A 22,092-nucleotide genomic window follows, 5' to 3' on the forward strand; every position below is an offset into this window, starting at 1 on the left:
ACTCACTGTACTTGGTGGTGGCCAAATCAAGCCAAGATGTGGACCTCTGACCATCAACTGCACCACTAAATTCATTTATAAAGCCACTCAGGGACAAGAGTTTTCTAGGGAGAAAGTTGCTCCTGGTGCTGTTATGTCTGTCAATGATTACATTGTGTGGAGCCTTGGCCAACTGGAATGGTCCCTGGCTGCATGACACCACAGTTAAACACAGTGCCAGGACAAACATGTCTACTGACCCCAGAGAATGAGCAGTGAGAGCACTGTGTGAAGGGCTTTAGTGCCATTCCTCTTCCTTTTCTCCCCAAATACTTCTTGCTCTCTGGATCTTCAGATCATGGACACTGGAACCCTCTCTGTGGTGAACACTTCTCCATTTTCTCATCATCATCATCATCATCATCCAGTGTTTGAAGGCAACCATTATCTACTGCATGGCATCCACACCCTATTCAGCAGTGTCCTCTGGGCTTCCCATAGCCCCCACTGAGCTGTGCCAGAGGGTCGTGAAGAGATGCCCGAGTCACGAGCCCAGTGAGGTGAAGCCTGAGTTTTCAAAAGTATTTAGCACCATCTAATATTTTTGCAGCCTGGAGGTGAAGGTTCTGTGCCTCTCAGATGCCCTGAATAATGCAATACCTTGGTATCTTAGCCAAGTAGATCTAAGCCCCCATTTGATCCAACACACTCCTTAGTCTTCAGAACAAGTTTCTGCCACATAAAAATTCCTTATCCTTATCCCAGCCTTTTCTCCCCTTCTTTGTCTGGATCCAAGCAAGGCTGGACAAATTACTAGGGTAGATGGCCACTGCAATAAGAGTAAGTTCAGACCTGGCCGAAAACACTCCTAGAACATCAGAAATCTGCAGTGTCTTTAGGTGTAAAAATCAAAGGTGTCACTACTGAGAGGGTTCAAGCCACAACTCCTCATGAATTATTTCAGAAGAAAGGCACAAAACACATTTCCTACCCAAAGCCCAGCTCCACTGTAAATCTGATGATTTTGCTCCACAGCACAATGCAGTGGAACTTATGAAAAAATCATCATTAGATTTTTTTTCCTGACATGGAGAAAACAAAAATGTGCTTAGTTTTAGTTGCATTCTTGGAAATGGCTTAATTGATTCTGAAGAACTTTAAAAAAAAAAAGTATTATAAAAACATCCAGAGGCAAACAACTGCTGTGGGAGCTTTTAGGCAAGATTGTTAAGTTTTGATTATGTTAGAAGAAACTGGATGTGGGATTGTGGTATGAAGTGTCAGACAGTAGACACAAACAACAGTGACTCTGGTAACACATTTTCCTAACAGAAAACAAAAAAACCATCATGACTCCTGGAAGGAGAGGAACTCCTGGAGCGCCACTAGTTCTCAACCAAACTGGATGATTACGTGAAAGATAATGACCATGAAAATCAGCCTAAATTAAGAAGTGGAATTCATGCCCACTTTTGTGTTTGCTTCCAGTTAACATTCCAGGATGGGATCATATTGACATGAGTGACTACAAATGTGAAGTAAACATTCTCAAATATTTACAGAAATCATCTTTAGAAACTTGTGAAAAGGAATATTTTTCCCAGAAACCTGCTTCTGCCAGAGTGCTCATCCAATCAGGGAACAAGAGCTCAACATTTGTGTCCACCATTACCCACCTTCCACTCCATCACAGATGCCCTTTCAGCTGCCTGCTTCTTGCATCAATTCTCTCTCACACACACACAATCTTCTGATCAAAGATTACTCACAAACATCATCCCAACAACAATCCTGTGCCCCAGACAGACCTCAAAAACTCATACCTTGCTCACAATTTGCAAATAAACCACACAGGGTTTATTTGCATCCCTCCTGCTCCCTGTCTCCCAAAATACTTCCTTAGGAGAGCTCTTATTTTGGGAGATAGCTGATATCTATAAGGGTGCTGACATGGACCACAACTTAGAAAGTCTCTGCCTAGAGACATCATGGTGTCAGTGCCACAAGCAGAGCTTCAGTGCTTAAAAGCTGCCTTTTCTAGCAGGGGGGGAAGCAACAGGAGGCCTTAAAAGCAGGTAGAAAGAGTGACTGCAGGCAGGATGGCCTAGAGAGGACAATAAAATACACAACCAGAAAACATGGGCTGGAAAGTACTGATTGGAAAGGTGTGTGCTGTTTCAGTTTCCTAGATAAGAGCAACCCCTTTTCACCAGCTGTCTTCCTATTCTCTTCAGAAACAAGCCTGTCTGCAAGGGCCTGGAAAGGTTGACATTTAGGCAGAACAGATAAACACTCCAGTTTCCAATGTCTGAGGGCTCCTGGAATTAGTGGGGCTGCAGGCACCGGCTGGCCTCTGCTTCCCCAAAGCTTTTCCAGCTCATGGGCTCAGAGTGCTTCCAGGGAATGATACTGGGGGATGCAGTGGGCTGCTTTCTCCTTCCTTCTCATCTCAGACTAGGCTTCCCACACACTGCCTTCTCAGATTTACTATCTCACAGTACATTTGGGTCATGGTTCTTCAGATTCATGAGAGGCAAACATGCCTGTGTGGGAATGTGCGATTTCTTCTGCAATTCATTTTGTTTATAGGGCTCTCAGGAGAAAATATACAGTTGGATGTAAATAATGGGACTCCAAACTCCAAAACCCCCTCAGTGAGCAGAGTTATGAGTATGTAGCTTCCAAGAGGCAGGGTTTTAAAGCCAAGGCTTTAGTGCTAGAGGAAACTCTCCATCCCAAGGAAGGGAGCACATCCCTGGGCTGTGCCTGCTGGTAATGAGAAACTTGCCTGGAATCAGAGACCCTCTGAGCTGCTTATGTCCTCAGTTTTCCAAAACAAAGATGCTGCTTCCTGAATTGGTTTAAACCACATTGTTCTTTCCAGTGACACCTCTTACAGCTTATGAAGCTGAGGCTTATAAACTGCTATACAGTCCAATTTGCTTCAAACTGTAGTATACCACAGGCTACATAACATGAGTTTGTAACTTTGTCAAGAACATTATAATAAGAAAACAAGAAAATTAAAGGTTACTTTGTCTCCTGTCAGCTGATGAACTCTGGTGTTTGGATGCTTCTGGAAGCCATTGTACCATCTTTTTGTTTAATTTCCCCAGGAGAAAGCTGGGCAGGGGAGCTGAAGGCTGTGGAGTAGAACTGCCTGCCTGGAAAAGGGGTGGTCTGACATCCCTTTGGGCAGGACACACCAGGTCACCTCAACCATGGTGCTACACTGCTATCACTGTCATGCTGCCAGGTCTGCTTTCCTCTGCCACCTGGGCCAGGCATGCTCTGGGATGTGCTTTGGGCAGTTTTCAGTGGCCATGCTCTGTGTTAATACTTCTGGCACAGGACTGAACTGCTTTGCTCACCACTGTCAGGCATCCCTGCAAAAGCATGCCTTGCTCAGCCTCCTTCCAGAAGAGCCCAGACCCATGGACCTACCTCACACCAGGCACACAGGGAGGAAGAGCATGCTCATATCACATTTTCCTATTGGGACATTTTTATAGAGCTTGGATTGACTTTGCTCCCACTGGGATGCCACCACAGGCTTTCAGCTGCTGCTCCCTTTTCTTTGAAATCTTGAGCAGGACTTCTCAGCAAAGTTCTTGGTTTTAATGAAATCTGTGGGCTAAATGAGGCCATTCCCTGTTTTTCCCCAGTGGGGAACTAATTTCTACCAGACACAACACCCTTAGCTGTATTCTTGGCTTCCAGGACCCACTCAGTTACCCTCATAACTTCTCCTTGGCCAGGACCCACTGGCCTATTTCATGTTTAGGCATGTATGCAGTCAGTGCTAGAGACCATGGTTTATCTGCTGCAGGCTCCTAATATCTCCATCTCTGTGGGATGTGCAATCAACCAGATGTCCACACAAAAGCCTACATCAGAGAGCATTCACATTGCCTGAGGCAATATTTGAATCAGATTTTCTCTAGAAAAACCTAGGTTGTTCCACTTGATTTCTGCAGAGTCCAGATAGACCAGACTTACATAGTCCAAATTTATTAATTTCTCCCAAGGACTGAGCTATATTTCCTGGCTAATGTCTGAAAAGGAGAAATGTGCTCAGACAGTGCTTTGCCTTTACACTGAAAGTCACTAAACCCCAACATAATAGGCAAAGGGCTGGATCAGTCCTGGTCCTTTTGTCACTCTCTTGTGAAGTATCTGGGGGTGATTTGGTTGCACACTCATGGGGTTTTGGTGCTGTGCAAAACACACTAAAGTCTCTCAGCTGCTGACACGAGGCAGGCACCCAAGCCTTGAGGAGCAGCACAGGGAGAGCAGGGAGTGTAAATGGAGGCATCCCAGGCCAGGTGGCATGCAGTTGGCTCAATGCCTTCTCTCAGCACCAGCCAAGCTTCTCCTCCCTACCATCTTCAGGATGCTGGATACCTCCTTTTGCCTTTACTAGCATCTGGTAAACCTGTTGAAATATTTAGGCATCAAAGCCTCTGCCTGGTTGCATGCTCTTTGTGTCTTGGTCCCCAAATATGGTGAAAAATTCAGCCCTTAGAAGCTTGGTTGCTATCACAGCTTCTTGGTTCCTTTTTGGGTAAACTTCAGGTCATTTTCTAAAGAAATCCATAGCTACCAACAAATATTGTCTGGCAGATTCTGTCTGAGGCAAAGGCCCAACAACATGAACAAAAATGAATAGAGTAAGATCCCCAGGAGACACTGCTCAGTAGTCCCCCATCTTTGGGGACCCACTTTAGAAATACAACACATGCAAGAAAAGCATCGCACCTCGTTGTGGGAATTTTGCATCATCTGTCTGCATTTTCCTCAAAAGCAGCTTTGTCATGGCTTGACTAAAGACTTTACAACTTCAAGACATCATAGCAAAACATCAGAAACACTTTTTTTGAGTGTTTTGGTGATAATGAGCTCTTATGAGTGCTTGTCATAGGTTGTTTTGTTTTCCCATCTCCTATACAACATTTCATCTTTAAATTCCAAGCTTTCCCACCATAACGAGAGGGCTTTTGCCTTGCTAGTCTGAAAAGAGTCACAAAGCAGACAAGGTTGCCAAGTAAGGGTTTGGTTTTTTTAATCACACCTTGTTTGACACTAGGAGCTTTTTGAGGAACACTCCCTCTTAGTTCCATGAACTCTGCACTTGCAAACTTACATCTATGGATGAAACAGGAGACTTTTTATTCCTGCAGATTGTGGAAGAAGGACGTAAAAAAAGGATGCAGCCTCAGTTTTTTCTTGCTGCCCTGCTGAGGGAGGTATCTGCACGAAAAAAAAAAAAAGCCTTTGAACAAGGCACTGGCAGAACTAGTCTTTGGTGACTATGCTCTTGTGTCAGTGCTGTTCCGACCCCACAGGCACCCCCAGCTGTGTTCAATAGAAACTGCTTCAGCCCTGAAAATGCCTGGCTGCTCTCCTTTCACTGTCAGGCTAGCTTTCTCTTCTCACAAGGGGCATGTGGAGCTTTTGTAATCCTGGGAAGTCTGCAGCTGAGCCTCCAGAAGCAGGATCCATGCCCTGCAAGGCCAGACAGGCTGGCACTTCTGTGCTCCCTTCCCTGACATTGGGAAGCTCTGCCCCTTTGCTCCTGGCTGAGTTTACCCAGGGTGCATGCTATGCCTCTCTCCAGCAGTTCACCTTGCTCTGGGTTCAATTTAGCTCATGACAGCCTGTTTATAAAACACCATTGGTTCCTATTAAGGGGCTCACCCCACACCAGGACATCCCATTTGTGTCACAGGAGCTGGGGGGCTGCCTGGCAGTGCCTGCTGTCTTGGGCTCTTGAGGGAGGGCTGCTGCACACAGGGGATGGCAGACCCACACTACAGTGCTCTATGGACTTGTGCTAACATGAAAACCATTTTCACCTCCAGATATTCACTGTGGAAACCAAAATTAACCTAGTGAGGCACATTCCAGATATTATCTAGTAATGGTAAGACACAAGCACCCTCTGGTTAATGTATCACACAGCAAAGCTCTTGCTGGCCTTCTTTTCTAACCAGGACAGCTGATGAGGTCCCAAACTGTGTAGAAGCTGAAAGAGACAGCTCAGGGCCTGCCCATAGAGGCAGGCACCATAAGCAGATTGCCCAAACCTCTTTCTCTCACATGAGCCATGTTTTTGAAGGAAATCACCACAGGCTGAAAGCCCTGGTGCTGACTGACCAGGTCCCAGTCACAGAGATGTGTATGCTCAGTGTTAGCTCATCTCCCACTTTAGCTATGCTGAGCAACTTCCTGGATCCCAGCAGTCTGGTCTCTGCCTGCAGTTTTTGTCAGCAAGAACGCTTTCCTCAGTCCCTGCCTTCCCTCAGACCCATGAAAGGAGGAGGTCTACATATTGGACTGTCCCATCATCTCCCTGCCATGACCAGCTTCAATAGGGTTCCTCCCCATCTTTGGGAACCCACTTCAGAAATACAACACATGCAAGAAAGGCATCACAACTCCTTGTGGGAATTTTGCATCATCTGTCTGCAGTTTCCTCAAAAGCAGTTCTCTCATGACTAAATATTTTAAAACTTTGAGACATCATAGCAAAACATCACTTTTTAGAGTGTTTTGGTGATAATGAGCTCTCACGAGTGTTTGCAATATGTTGTTTTATTTTCCCATCTCCTACACGTTTCATCATTAAATTCCATGCCTGAATGAGCCCCTGTGATGCCTTTAAATTACATAGGTGATAAACTCCTGTTGTGCTGCTTGGCTACTCCCATTGCCCACTCTCTGAGATGGACTGCTGACAAATGGAGAAAAGGTTGTTCAACCAAGATCTCCAATTTTTACCACCCAAGCCAAGGAAAAGGGAATTTCCAGGACAACCAGTCACAAATTGAACTAATTAAAGGCTACAAGGGAACATCATGGTTGTCTGGATACCAACATAATATCCAAGTCTAGGCACAAATAAACCTTATTATAGCTTTAACTTAAAACCAGCATCACCCAACTTTGCATGTGCAGCTACAGGTGCCTCTGTTTCCTAAGCTGACTTTGGGCCTTTCAGTAGATTTTTATGAGGCTCTGTCCTGACCAGTCATATATTTATATCAACTCTCTGTGGATATTTCCCATCCTCAACAGAGCCTCAGTTAAGTGAGTTTTTGCACTTGTGTTTGATGTTGTAGCCAATACCCCATTGCTTTCTATCCTTCATAAGTCCCTTTTTCTAACAGCTTGAAGGGGTATGAACTGGATGGAAATACTCATTTCTCTAGCACAAAACCTCATACCTATATAAAGCAACCAGCTTTCCTCTCTTCCAGTAGCATTTTCCAACTTCGGTTCAAGAGCTGAAATGCAATATTTAAGCTCTGCCATAAATCCCACAGCTTCATGGAGTGTTTCTGGCCTCCTGCATAATCTGCCTAACTGTCTAGCAATTGGTCCATTGGCTATTTATCTTGGAAGTCCTCCCTAGAGATGTAAGAAACACAAAATGTCTGCAGGTCCTCTGCCAACTTAGGTAGGTTCTTCTTCCTCTTGCCTCCTAGCATCTGGCTATGTCCTGTCTAGCTCAGAGTGGTATCTGGCTCCAATCTGCTTACCAGGTTCAGACCAAATCTTGATAAGCCAGGTTATGTCTGTAGCACGGTGCTTCTCAGCTCTCAGCTATGGGTCCTTGCCACAGCCGTGCTCCTGACTTTACTCCAGGAAGAGGTCTGGGCATGCACCATCCCAGGAAAGGCTGGAACAGAACCCCACAGTGCTCCAGTGAGCTGTAGACCAGCACTGTGGTCCAGACTCTAGGGCATACCCTGCCCCACTGTTGGGCCTCAGGCTCTTCTCTGGGAACAAGCTCTGCAGAACAAGGCTCTGCCCAGTTCCTTTTCCAGTCAGTTGCACAGTGGGAATGGACATGCATCAGCCTCCTGTGCAGTGTTTCTTGAGTGGCATCTCTGGGGCAGGAAAAACCTGATGCTGTGGGCTTTTGCACACACACTGGAAAGGATCAGTCTCATAGGTGACCCATCCCAGACCCAGCAGCCTGAGACCAGCTCCATGCCCAACAGGCTGGTACCTTTGTAAGCCTGTGATGTAGTTTTTGAAATGCTTTTCTTTTCTTTCAGAAACCTCTCTGTGGCACAAATCTCGTATTAAGTTTTGGGCTGAGCAATATTTTCCTGTTTCTCCTGTTTTGTAAAACAACATCTGATCAGTGTCACACACATTCCTCAACACCTTGCAGAGTCATGGTCTTGCAGATCTCTCTGAGCACTGTCCTAGAAGAGAGTCATTCTATGACTGCTTTTGATACTTTCATGGAGAATTCTCCATATTGCACTCTTTCCCTGTGCATACTATACAACTTTGGTTTGTTTTGATTTAATTCTGCTGTGAATTTCTTTCACTTCCCACTGCTCCTGAATAGATTAGATATCTGTAAGCACTTTTGTTATCTGATCTCTCTTGCATCAAAAGAATGAATACAGTTCCCCATTTCCCTTTTTGGAAACAGCATCCTACCCTAAAACCGATGTTACAGCTCCCAGGTGAAGCAGTCAGTCAATATCCAAAATCCCAAGGGAACTGCTTCCACTACAGGGAGAAACTGATGCAACATGAGATATTTCTTTTAGGCAGCAGTGCTTGCACCTAGAGCCCAGATGGGGAACAGCAGCAATCAGATAGGAGTTGTACTGAGACCGTACAAATTTATTTTATTCCCCCCTGACACCAGTCTGTCCAAAGCATTTGTTCTCTTCCTCAGTTTCCTCATTCCTCATTGATAGCACTTCTCTGATGGGCCTTGATGCTGTTGACTCCCCGCCCTTTGATTTTGTAGGGTTTTCAGACTTGCACTGAATAAAGGTGGCTGTTATCTTAACTCCCACAGAGTTTGCACCCGGGCTCAGCACACAGCACACAGTCTGCTGGTGAGTAAACCAGCTTACCTCTCAGGCTCCTCCACCAGCTCACCCACTGCCTCACAGCTAATGACCCCTGTTCTTGCTAATAAAGAATATCTTTAGAAATAATACCGATTCAACCATCTGTCTCCAATAAGCAGATTAAATGCAAAAAGAATAACACTTCAAATGCATTTTCATTAAAAAATATTAGATACAAACAGACTTAAATAAACATTTAATACTGAGTTGGATATTGCAACAGTCTTCAGTTTGTGCAGATGAGAGACCTTATCTCATGATACACCAATTTGTCATGACTAAGTCCTGCTGGGACCTGAAAACAGCAGCTACAAAACGTAGAATCACAGCTATTCTTGAGGGAGATATAAAGAATTTTATACTGGTGGGTTCATACTTAGATAGTTCATAAAATCAGTTGCAGACTACCTTCCATAATAGTTCTGAGTCTGTCACTGCTTATTACCCATCCAAGATATCTCCTCTTCTTCTTCCCCTGCCTCTCCTCAATAATCTCTTCTCCTTCCTCTCTCCATCCACTTACCCTATTTTCCACTGATTCCTCTCTTTGACCAAAAAATGACCTTAGAATTATCATGGTGACACACAATTGCTCTTTCAATTCTGTCTACTTATGTGACAGTCAAAATGTGAAGACGATTTGCAAGCATGAATGAAAAATATGGCCAAGTAGTTTCACCAGTATGTATAATAACATTGAATCCTCTGAACTTACACAGAAAATAAAGTGGAGGTAATTTATTTATTACGTGTAAGTAGCTTTCTTCCTTTACTTATGAACTTTCTTTTACAAGTTGGGGCTGCTGAGACAAATGCAATTATGATAAATTGCTCTGACATTTTATTAATACGAAGTATTCCCATCCATATCTTAGTAAGTGTTTCTCAAGTCACAGAGGTCCTATATCAGCTGCATTGCCACTCATGCTTCTCCTAATCTAGAATTAACCCTTTTTCCAGTTGGAAATATATTTATATAAAGATATTAGACCAGTGCTTTCCAACATGGTTAAAAATTGAGATGGGATTTGTTTTTCAGATGTGTAGGAGGAGTACCTCAGAAACATATGACTTTTGGGGCAGGGATTGCTCAGCATTTTCTGAAGAGCACAACTCATATCTTGTGTTGGCCAATATAGGTTGCCTACGCTGATGAGTTGTTTTTTAAAGATTAGACCATTAACGTGGATTGGCAGGTTGAGCCTATTTTTGCACGCCGAAAAACCCGAGGACACGAGAGCATACTGATTGTTTACAGCTTTTTGCACAGAATAAGGACATGACTGTCGAGAAACCTGAGTAAAAGCTCCTACAAAATCACAGACGGGACCTCTACTCCGTGAGTTCCTGACTCCAGCAGCGGCTTCTTCTCAAGCCGGCTGAGTGCCTCTTTCTGCCGGAGCCACGGCCCTGCCAAGGTGACACTGATGCCACTGAGCGGCCACAGCTTCACCTTGCACAAGCCACTCGGGGATTCCAAGTGTCGGTTCTTCCAAAGGTAAAATGAGAATAAAAGCCTGACTGCCCCGAGACACATTCACACTTTTTACCCGAGAATTGCTAAGCTACAAAAATGCCCTGAACAAATAATAAAGCATCTTAAGGACTCCAGGGAGAAAAACTGGCAAAAGGGTCGGGAAGGAGGGTGACCGAATGGACAGGTCTGGAGATGTCCTTTAGCAGCAGACTTTGGCTCCGAGCCGCTCAGACACCACCTCCTTCTTACAAGGGAAAGTCATCATGGCTTTGAACGCAGGGCTTGGAAAATGAATAAATCCTCACGATCTGAGGGATTGAAGTCTGCACATTAGCTCCCCTTAAACCGTGGGTGCATTTAACTTGGGAGGTTAGAAACCACAGCCAAAGAAATCTCTTTTGATTCACAACTTGTTTTGAGCAGTCACCCATAAAGCAGCCAGTGAATCACTCCAGCCAGTTAGTCATGCAACCACACTGAATGTACACTCAAAAGGCTGTACAAAATAAACAGCCTGCAGCTCCAGATAACACACACACAGCTCATTTGCGCTATCTGGCATCAGCATATATTGTTAATAGGACTCCTACACCAAACCCTTAGGAAAAAAAATGCACTCAAATAAGCATCTCCAAATCTCTCTCTCCATCAGTATTTTTCTCGTATGCTTCGCTCTGTGTTGCTTTCAAAAAAATTAACACTAGTAAAAGTTTTAAGACTCTTTCTCTCTCTTTCCGCACCTTCTTGTTGCTGGTAACGTCCTGCTGGTTTTACAGGCGTGCACTGCTGAAGTGTAGGGCTAAAGCGGAGTTAATTCCAATCAGCAGCGGACAAGTCGAAAATAAACAACTCTAGCGCAAAAAGAAATCTTCCTGCGAGGAGGGAGCGGCAGGGATACAGGGGGAGGGAGTCTCCCGATCCTTTGACACATAAGTGTTATAAACAGCTCGGGTCAGGAATCCTATAAAAGCCTCCAGCCAGATCTACCGTCCAATTCAAGAGAAACGCAAAACACCTTTAGGGAAGAGCCGCGAATAAACCTTCCTGCTCGGCCCTAGGGGTAAGGAACGTGAGCCCTACCTTCGCCTCTGGCTCCCTGAGGAAATCCCGCAGGTTTCCGCGGAGGAGATCCCGCACCTCCGAGTGTCTGTTCAAACACAGGCTTAGCCAAACTCCTGGCGAGAGCTCCCTCCCCTCCCTGGGAGGGTGCCGGAACCCTTGAATGGCAGATCTGGTGGCCCTATTGTGGAAAAGAGAGGGCTATTGCCAGGGCGGCGTCAGCAGCACGCCGGGAGCCGGCGGCCGAGCCCGGCCGGGCAGCCGGTCCCACATCAGCGGGAGGGAAGGGCCGGCTCTGCCGCCCTGCTCCCTGCAGCTCGCCTCGCCTCCCGCCCTCCTGGCTGCGCTGGCCGGCTCTGCTCCCTGATGCCAGCTTGGATCACATTCCCCCTGGTCCCCTTCCCCACTCGCGCCTTCCTCCCGCGCACTTCTCCCCTTTATACTCGCTCGCTGCTCCCCGCGGGGATCAGGGCGGCAGCATCCCGCCGCCCCGGCCGGGAGAGGCGCGGGGGAGGCCGCGCACCCCGCCTGCCGCCCCGCCTGCGCTCTCAGCCGCGGCGAAGGAGCCCGGCAGGAGCCGAGATCAAAGGGAGGCAGGACCGAAGGGCCGCCGCATTCGGGACACCTCTCCCCACGTCCCCTGCAGCCCGGGCTCTCGGCGGGCGAGGGGCAGGGACCGCCATCCCCGTCCCGGCAGAGCCGCTCCTGCCGGGACTCTCGGCAGGGCGGCCCGGACGGGAACACGGCAAGGGGAGCGAGCACACGGCCCCGGTACCCCGTCCGGCTCCGGCCCGGGGGCTGCGGCGGAAGCCGGGGCAAGGGGCAGACGCCGCCGGCCCTCCCCGGAGTACGGCGAGTTCCCCGGAGCCCTCGAACATCGGCAGGGGCTCTGCGAGCGCCGCGGGGAGCCCCGAGCGCCTGGCAGCGAGCGGTCTCTCGCGGGAGGCGGAGAGGGACCGCCAGCGATCTCATTCCTGCCGAGCCTGCAGCTTACATTACATCAAGGAAGGAGGAGGAGGAGAAATCCATTAAAAGTGTCAATTTAAAAAGCACGCAGCGAGCCTACAGCAGTGGCTTTCTGTACTTTTAATAATAACGCACTTACGGCCACACTTTTATTTGCTAGCTAAATCTAAAAAAAAAGATCGTTATTCGCATAACACGGTACTTAAAGAATTTCCTCTGTTAGAGAAAACAGTTTCCTTTCTCCTGTTTCCTTTGAGCAAATATCCCCATCACATTCGCCTTCACTCCCAAAAGGATTTTGTTCCAGCCGGTGTTTCTAGACAGCAATATACGTATACCTTTCTGTGTGTATAGGGGTATGCGAATGTACATGTTTCAAGAAATATAACTTACTTCAGCTCCACACAGTAGAAATAGCAAGTCAGATTACTACAGCACATAAATCATCCGAAAGCTTCTTCCCCTCCTAAGCCAAGATATATAACCTGTTCTCAGGACTAGATGATCTTGAAGGTCTCTTCCAACCTTGAAGATTCTCTGATTCTATGACCTTTATTTAAGAATTCAGCTTTCAGTGTCCGTGCTGGTTTGCGGAATAACCGTACCCCTATCCGAGGCGGGTAACGCGGGGTGAGCAGTGCGAGCCTGCCGGCCCGCAGCAGCGCAGGGACAGCACGGGAGGAGCCGTGCCGGGAACCCCATAGGGACAGGCTGGCAGCCACCTCTGCAAGGGCACCGCGGGGAGCCCGGCCGAGAGCCAGGGCCACCCGGTGCCACTGTCCCTGCCAGCAGCCGGGCTGGAAGCGCTCCGGCGATTGCCGTCCGTGTCCTCCGTGTATTTACGGCCGCAGCTCTCCCTGGCCTATATTTATCCGTACAATGCAGTGGAAGGTCTTAGCTCTAGAAATAGAAGCCGAGAGCAATAGATGGCAGGCTCGGGCTTTTTATAACTCGAAAATACTTGTTTATTAAAGAAATAAAATAGAATTAAACAACTAAAAAAAGGAGGGGACACCCTGTTTCTCCATCACGCGGAGTGTGCGCCGTGTGCGCCAGGCCCGCCGTGCCTCACTGGCCCGGTCCCCGCCTCAGCGCCCGGGCTCGGCTCTGGGCTCATTCGGGCCTCCAGAGCGAGCGGGGGAAAGGCGGAGGAGAGGGCTCCGGGGCTGCCATGCGGGAGCAGCACCCCCAGGAGGGGAGCGGGCCGGGCGATGGGCCCGCCGCAGCCACGAGAGCGGGCAAGCCGGCCGCCTGAGTATGACCTGGCAGGAGAGCCTGCCTGCTGGTTGGTTTATGTTTGTCTTAGTTGGGTTTTTTCCCCCACTTCTTTTTGGGTTTTGTTGTTTTTAATTGAGGGGTTTACAGTCACAGCGTTCAGCATCCTGCACAGGCCCCGACAAAGGAGACGGGGATAGCCAGTTCTCCCTGCCGCGCTCCTTCTTTGCCCAGCGCGCCCGCAGCACCAGCGGCGGAGCTGAAGCGGGTGTCGGCGGGGAGCAGCGGGACAGCCGCCTGTGCCCGGCTTCCCGAGCGAAGCTCTGCGGACAGCTCGGCTCACCCGCCTCGAGTGCCGTGAGCGCTGGCTGGCCGCGCTTGTGCCCGCTCCAGGGAACGGGACACCTCTCTTCCCCCGCGCCGAAGGGATCGGCCCCCACTCGGAGGTTTCCCCGTCCCTTTAGCCCTCGCGGGGTCCCTCGGGCACAACTCCCGCGCCCTGCGCGGTGGTCTCGCGATTTGGGAAAAGGCGGAGAAGCGCCTACGGATGTTGCAGTCGCTCCGCGAAACCCCGATCTGTCTGTTATTAGCGAGTCTCTCTCTTCAACCATTAAGCAGTACTATTATCACTATTGCTATTAATTATCCTTGCCGAACCATGTGTCTCTCATTATAGCGCACCGTCCTCAGCCACATCACAAGGGGCTCACAGCGAGCACGGTCTGGGCCGGGCCGGGCCACCCGCCGCCGGGCTCCCACTGAAGCAGAACCCCGAACCTCCCTGGAAAATAAATCCGGGGAACCCCGGCGGTGTTAGGAGGGCAATAAACTCGCGTGATTCTACCGGGGGGTTGTAATGTGTCATCACAGGCTATGCCGACGCCCTGGGCTTTGCAACCTACAAAACAAGAGAGCCGGTTAACAGAGAGAGGACGTCAGGGCCGCGGGAAAAGCTCGGGGGACTGCCCTGCGATCCCACTCCCGGAGGGAGCCGGGACCGGTCCTCTCCTGCACGGGCCGCGGACCCGCGGGTCTCCCCGGTCCCGCCGCGCGTCCTTCGCGGAGGCCGGGCTGCCCCCGAAGGCCTCCGCGGATGCGGAGCGGGCCTGACGCTGGGGAGGGCTGTCCGCCCACGGGGAAAGGGCAGGGGAGAGAGGGGACGTAGGAGAGGGTCAAAGACCCAGTTCTGGCCAGAAGAAGTGTGCAAACAGCTCTTAGAGGCCTCATGGCACTCCGCGGCCCGAGGTGATACCCGCGGGAGGATGGCGGTGCCACCGGCTGTGGGAAGGACCAGTGCGGGTCCGGGCTGGAGCCCGTCCGGGCGCAGCGTAGCTGGGCTGTGCCTGCAGCTCTCGGGCATGTCTGTGTGGAGAGGACTTCGTGTCTTTTGGCTGTGGAGGGGAGTCACCTGTGCGTGCGGGAACTGGGACTGTGGACCTGGATCTGGAGATACCCCAGCTGCAAACAGGGGGCGAGGGACGGCGCCTGAAGGCGACCTGGCAAGCCAGGGTTTGGGACACGGGCAGAAATAAAGCGCCTCTACCCTCTTTAATTATAGAGATGGGGGGGAAAGGGCAAAGAGCGCTCAAATGACGGCGAGAAGTGGGACTGCTGGCCTGACCCGGACCTCTTCCACCTCCTCTGTGCCCCCAGTCCATAGTCACTACTGGTCTCAGAGTCTCCTAGGATGGACACGGTACTGTAGCCGTCCTTGCCTTCGGGACTAACGCATCGAGAACGGGATCCCGTCAGCGGAGACGCGCTCTGAATCTAGACCAGGGCAGCCCGTCTGCCCACAGACAGATCACCGGGAGGGAAAGGAAGAGCTTTCATTTCCACCTTCTCTTCTTGGGAAAACTTAGGGGGGAGAGGGATATTTGTTTCACTGATGAATTTTTCTGTTTGTTTGTTTTTGGGGGGCTGTTTGTTTGTTTTACTTTTCCCTAACCACCCCGATACAGCGGAAACCTCCCGAAGAAGCCTTTTAAAGCGACGGTCGGAAACGATATGAGAAGCGCCCCCGTTGCCGGCTGTACTGCCGAGCGCCAGCGCGAGGGAGTGTCTTAATTGCCGCTAATGACCCACGGAGGGGATGCGAGGGGGTTATCTGCAGCGGGGCAGAAATCAATTAGGGGAGTGGCAATTAGGGGAGAAAGTGAGTGACACGAGAGTCCGTAACCGCGAAAAGTGATGATTTCGGCGAAATTTTTCATAAATTCTTTCTGCGGAAAACTATCTCCGCCGAGAGTACATTGCACAGCCTGGCGCTCCGCTCTCTCTGTTTCTGTCCCGGTTTCCGCGGAATTCCCCGCACTGCTCAAGAGCTGACGCGTTGCGGGAGCCCATCGTCCGCATTCCGAAATTACGATTCAGACCACGGCTAAGCGGGACACGGGGGAAGGGCGGCTTCCCGCAGGCATCGTGGGCTCCAGACCCGGCTGGGAATGAAGATAGATATTGGTGGGGCACAGCGGCCCCCGCTGCGGCGAGAGGGGGCTGCGCGCCGGAGCCGGGCAAGGTCTCCTTGACCCCGCAGGGTTTGTCCTGCCAGGCAGCCACCCCCCACGCTCCCGGGAGGCGCTTCCCAGGCCCGGGAGCCTCTCTCCACTTTCGCCTCCAGTGCTTCCCCGCCGCACGCCAAGGACTCACCGTAACAGGAGACCTGCAGGGCTCCGTTGTGGCCGCTGCTCTCTTGCAGCTTGATGTTGCTGTCCGGGGGGGTTTTGCAGGGGCCTCGCTGCATGTAGAGGTGCGGCGGCTGCTGCTGCTGCGGGTATTTGTTAAAGGAGGCCGGAGAGCCGGCAGAGCCGGGAGCCTGCACGCTGCCATCCAGGGACTGACATTCCTGCTGGCTGTAGCGGCTCCGGCACTTAGAGCTGCTGTCACCAAAGCCTTGTCCTTTGCTGGCCAGGAAAGTAGGGCTGAACTTGTCACTTGCTTGAAATGCCCTAAAAGGCGAGGAGCCTTCTGTGTCCTGGGAGGCTGCGTTGTAGTAGGAATCCATGGCAGCCGGATCACAATAAGAAACACAAGTATCAGCATTCATTCCTAAAATTAAAAGGCCCGAGTGTCCTTAATGCGCTTGGAGGGGCACCAGGAACCACTCTTTCTCTCTCCCTCTCGCATAGACACACACTCACAGCTGGGCCGGGGAGCTCTAAGAGGATTCAGATGTTCGTGAAAGCTGACCAGATCTCCAAACCCCCTTAAGTTCTCACACAGTAAAAGGGGTCTTTTTCTTTCCTTCCCTCCCTCTCTCACATACGCTTGCCCTCCGTGTCTTCCTCCAAACTACACTCTAAAGAGGCTCTTCTCTGCACTTTCCCCCCCACCACATAGGAAAAAAAAAAAAAAGAGAGAGAGAGGGAGACCTCTCCCCCAATTAATATGTAGATGATGACAGTGGAGGGGAGGGGGCCCAGGAAGGGGTGTGTGTGAGTGTGTGTGTGTGTATGGGAGTGTGTGGAAGCAGAGGGAAGGTGGAGGTCATATCTTCTGCTTTAAAAAAAAAAAAAAAAAAATAAACTATACTACAAAAACAAAACAGCTCCAAAAATTTTATGATTAAAAAACAGAAAATCAAGCAGATGACATAAACACCACGAAGGGATGAGTGCGGGATCCGCGCCGGCGGAAGCACCGGGGACGATTTAATGGTCGTGACACGCTCTGCTCACTCGGGCTCTCTCCTCTGCTCACTGCCCCAGCTGTGGGACCCTCGCCTCTGCGACCCCCACATCTCTACTAAAGGCAATAGGGATTTTCCCCGCAGCTATCTGCCTTTAAGCCTCCCCCCTGCCGTTAACCCCTTCAGGGCCAACAGCTCTCCCTACGCTGCCGTGAGCCTTTTTCCTACCATGGCACGGCGGTGCCGCGGCCGCCCCGCACAGAGCTGGGCGAGCTCTCCGTCGGGTCTCGCCACACATTTATGATGGTCATTATTTATTTACCTCTAAAAACGTGCTCTCTTCGGGTGTAAAACTACTGGATCCAAACGGGAGGGCAGCAGGGACGGATTTTAACAGGGTCATCAAGTACACAGAATTGGACCAAGCTTCTGGGTTTGCCAGAGGTGACTAGCAAACGGACAGAGGCTGGCAGGAGCCCTTTTTGGTTTGAGGGGTCAGTTACAACCCAGAAAGAGCTTAAAAATAAATCAATACTCACCTTTCGTCGTCCTTACCCCCCCCCCTCCGCCCCATTCAACCTGATTCCCCTCCTCCCCCAGTTAACTCCTGCTACCCCATACTTACTCTTACCCTGCCTTCCTCCCATCCCCACATCTGGTTCCTATTGCTCACTTACCTTGAAGTTTTCAGTAATAAAGATATTACGCAAACTAAATCCACAGTTCGTCAGAAGAAAAGAAAAGAAAAGAAAAGAAAAGAAAAGAAAAGAAAAGAAAAGAAAAGAAAAGAAAAGAAAAGAAAAGAAAAGAAAAGAAAAGAAAAGAAAAGAAAAGAGAAAAGAAGTTTAACGAAATAAAAGGGGGAAAAAAAGAGTGATGGAAAGGGAAGACAAGAAGAACCTTAACCCCTTCGGGAGCGCGGCTGCGGGAGGGGAGCGGGGGCACCGGCGGCTGCTCCGGGCTCCCAGCGGGCTCCTCCCGGGACCCGGACCGTGTGTCCTCCCTTCTCCCGCTCAGAGCGGGGGGGACTCGTGGCTTTCATCTGTGTGACTGTATAACTGTGTGTGCGGGAGGAAGCGGGATAAGGCTCAAGGGGGAGCGGGACGGCAGAATGGGAATGCGGCCCCCGGGATGCGGCTCGGGAGGGACCCGTGGCCACCGCCACCCTCCAGGCCTTTGCTCCACCAGCAAGACCGGCACCGCCGTTTTCATTAGCTCTGATCTGACAAGAATAGGCGCCCACCCCTCGCCCCCCAGATGCAGAAGGGATTTCTAGCGACGTCGTCGTTAAAAACAGCCAGAGACGGATTCATTTATGAGATTTTAAACCATTTTGCGAGTTTCCCTCAGAGCAGGGCCGGGCTCGCTGAGTTTTCTAGTCCAAGAAAGCTTTCAGCGGATTTGCCTTCCTTATTCTCTTTATTACCTCTACTTAATTCTTTTCTTGTCCTTTCTTTCTCCCCTCCCAAACTCACTCACCCCACTGCAGGCCCCTTTCTTTCCCTCGTCCACGACATAATAAAAACCAAACCAACTCTATGCATGAAAGCATTTCTAAAATCCGCTTCTGGGCGGCTAAGGGAGCCTGAGTACTGCCGGTACCGGCAGCCTGCGAGCGGCTCTGCCGAAGGGCAGCTGCCCTGGGTACCGGTAGCAGCTCAGCTCCCGCATCCCCAGCTCCTCCGCAAAGGACCCTCAGTGTCGCTCACGGTGGAGGGACGCTTTAAATGTGTTTCCCTGTTCCTTCCTCCGCGATTTTTTGGGGGAACGAAAAAGAAGCCTGAAAGAAATGATGTGAGGGCAGTTCTCGATGCTACAGCGTTGTACTCGGCCTCGAGATTTCTCTTCGGCAAGGTTAAACAACAGTAAGAGCAAAAAACCTAAACGGAGATATTTGGGGATCGGGCAGGAGATTATAAATACACACACACACATGCATATATGTATGCATACGCACACACACACATATACATATATATATATGTAATTTTTAAAGAAACGCTGCAGTGCACTGGCTCGCAGAGGAAGTGAAGCGTGGCCGACCCGAAGGAGGGCTGCCCAGTGTCCCTTCGGTTAGAACGCTCGGCTGGCCCCTCCTTGCATTAAATTATAACGAAAAATCCATTAATGTCAAATCAGGGCTAACTCTCAGCGCTCGGAAAGGACAGCAATGGAACCGTCTGTCTGAGAGCCAGTTTGCGCCCCTAGAAGCGGAAGGTTAATTCGGGAATCGTTACCGGGGGAAAGGATGTGCGCAAGTACCTGGCGGTCTAGCTGGCGAGGGGGGGAATAACCGGGAAATCGCTTTTCCTGACTGTTTTCGTTTAGCTGGACTAGGTTTGGCGTGCAGTTCTCTCAGCAAGTGTGACGGGGGATTCCCCTCAGCCCCCGTTTGCCGGGAGCGGAGCCTTGCGAGTAGCAAAGCACACGGAGGCTGTGGCCGCCCTCCGTGAAACGAGGCGATGGAGCTGCGTGCGGCGGCGCAGCCGGCACGGCCGTGTCCATCCGGCATTCTGCCCGCCCGGTCTCCCCGCATTCCCGGCTGCGGGACCGGGATCCGCAGAGCAAGGGCACCAAGGGACGCACACCATTTGAAACACGATCTCATAATTTTTCCTCCGAGTGACCCCAACCCTGTCCTGTCCCTGCATCAAATGCATCCAAAAGGAAAGGGAGAAAAAGCGGCCGAAAGGGCTGCGCGCCGTAGCAACTTGTTGCCAATTCCGTGTGTACGTGGGTTTTTTATAGAGACAATTTTCAGATACGGTCTCTGTTGGTTTTGGGGTCACTCCTGAGGGTTCCTTCTCCCCCAGAGCTGGGGGAGCCCAGGTGAGAGCCAACCGGTCCCGCCTTTATGGATGGCAGTACACGCCGACCGAGTAATAGATGGGAGAATCGTCAAGAATCTGTAGTTTCGGGCGTCCCAGGTGTCGCCTACCGGTGACACCCCAGGGAGAAGGGACACCCCAGGCCAACCCTGACTGACTTGTTTCCGAGGAGCTGTTCCTTTTCCGCCGAAGCAAGCGCGGGCGTCACTCCCGGGTGAGGACCCGGAGCGAGGCGCAGGCGATGGCGGGCATATCCTGCATTTCGATTTCGGGAAGAAAAATAAATCTTTATTCCCGTGTGATTTAAACACTCAGGCTTGTGTCAAGTCCAGGGGAGAAGCAGAGGTTTCCTCTGGTCCCTGCACGCCGGGCGCGGCTGCGGAGAGCGGGCAGGCGGGACGGCTGCTGGGACGAGCCCGGCTCTCGCAGGAGGCCGGGGGGAGGAGGCAAGAATGCTCTTCCCCACTTTCCCAGCCACCGTCGAGGGAAACCCGCGTTGTCCCCTCAAGCCTCTACCGCCCTCCTGGTATTCCCGATGGTTTCAGCCAGAGAGGCGGCGGGATGGCTGAGGAGAATCACGGCAGGACTCCGGGGTGCCTGATCCAGCACCCCAGGTCCTGCCCCCACCTCTAAACCGTGGGAGAGTAAAATCTCGGTTCAGGGAGTGGGGTCATTTCACTGGAGAGGGGGACGGAGAGAGGGGGAACCTTTCACACCGTTCCCTTCTGGTACTTTGGCAGAACCTTGCTCTTGGAAACGGTTTCGAATTTGTTTCCCCAACGGATTGGTTTGTATGGTCACTTCAGAGCTGCGGGCTCCTTTTGTACTGGACCGAGATCTGAAGGCGACCTATTTATAACATCACTGCAAGGGGGGAGTGAGGGAAAAAAGTACTAGTGCTAATCTCCCCCAGCATTTTTTTTTACTCCAGCGGGACGAAGGCTGCATCTTTATTTCGGGAGTGGAGCTTGCTCCGTGACCAGCCGGCCGGTACCTGCCGCCTTACACTCTGGCTCCCGCTTCCTTGCCGGACACCGGCTGGGGCCTGAGCTGCGCGCTGCGGGGGCTTTGCTGTCCTGTCTTTTGAGCCTTACCTCGGGAATAAACAACAAATGTTGTTAAAACATGTTCCTCGTGTACCCACAGAGCTTGCAGAGAGAACTGAAGCTGACCCGCTCCCGTATTTTCCGGGAAAAAGGAAGGGCCAGGCTCCGATGCTGGCCAGGCTAGCCCCTGCCTCCCTGGGCTTGTGCGAGCAAAGCTCTCCCATTCACCTCCTTATATCCCGCCCTGCTGCCTCTCACCGCCACCTCAGCAAGAGATCTCCGCTTCCCGCAGCCTCTCACCCTCGGCCCGGCTGCTTTCTGGCCGTGGTCCCGCAGCCGCGGGCAGCGGCTCTCGGCCCCACTCCGCAGCGCGGAGTCCTGCTGCTCCGGGGACGGAGGGCTCCACCTATGCCTGTGTATCTGTATGTGGCCACCAAAGTGGGCACCTGCTTGGTCTCTGGGTGAGGGACCCGCCGGAGCCAGGCTGCCCCGCTGCCGGTCCGCGGACTGAGCAGCTCATGGTGATGGGTTTTAGCTTGGTGCGGGCTTGGTGCGTGCTCCGAGAAGGGAGAGAGGCGAAAGTCCCCAGCCCTCTCCGCACCGGGCACAAGGGGAGGTGGCAGGAGGGGCCAGAGCCAGCATAGCCTGCTCCGCTCGCACGACGCCGGGGTCGCTAGGGTGCCTTAGGGGACTGCAAGAGCTTTCCAGACGAGAATTATGTTACCTTAATTTTTATTTTTTATTTTTATAAATTTAATTTTTGTTTTTAAATTTAGTTTTCTTTTCCAGACAGCGTGCAGCTCGCTCCCAGCCGCGGGCAGCGAAGGGCATTTATGTACCCAGTCCTGCCCACAGACCCCGAGGCTGCCACGGCCGGAGAAGGGTGGCTGAGCCCACTCCGCGGCGGGCTGTGCCCTGCGCTGTTCGGATGGTCAGCGGAGCTCGGGGTCCCCGGAGCAGCATAAACCTCTCGATCCCGTCCTTTCCCCAGTGTTCCCAGAAAAATACG

At 51.1% G+C, this 22,092-nt stretch overlaps 1 protein-coding gene across 2 annotated transcripts in view; it reads right to left on the reverse strand.

The window, feature by feature from the left end:
• The window catches only part of ALX4 (ALX homeobox 4), a 39,184-nt gene extending 21,471 nt beyond the window's left edge, over nucleotides 1–17,713 (reverse strand). The window contains exons 1-2 of one of the 2 annotated variants that reach the window (XM_079309127.1): nucleotides 16,231–16,393; nucleotides 11,422–11,581 (exon numbers count right to left, since the gene is read on the reverse strand). Coding sequence is in view for 1 of the 2 variants with exons in the window: in XM_079309126.1 (XP_079165252.1) it covers nucleotides 16,231–16,627 (397 nt within the window). In the remaining variant the exon portion in view is untranslated. Of the gene's footprint in view, nucleotides 1–11,421; nucleotides 11,582–16,230 lie in introns of both variants that reach the window. The other variant, XM_079309126.1, reaches the window with a different exon arrangement.
• Between the last annotated feature and the right edge of the window lie 4,379 nt (nucleotides 17,714–22,092).

This window comes from Erithacus rubecula, assembly GCF_903797595.1.
Source record: "Erithacus rubecula genome assembly, chromosome: 6".
Taxonomy (NCBI): domain Eukaryota; kingdom Metazoa; phylum Chordata; class Aves; order Passeriformes; family Muscicapidae; genus Erithacus; species Erithacus rubecula.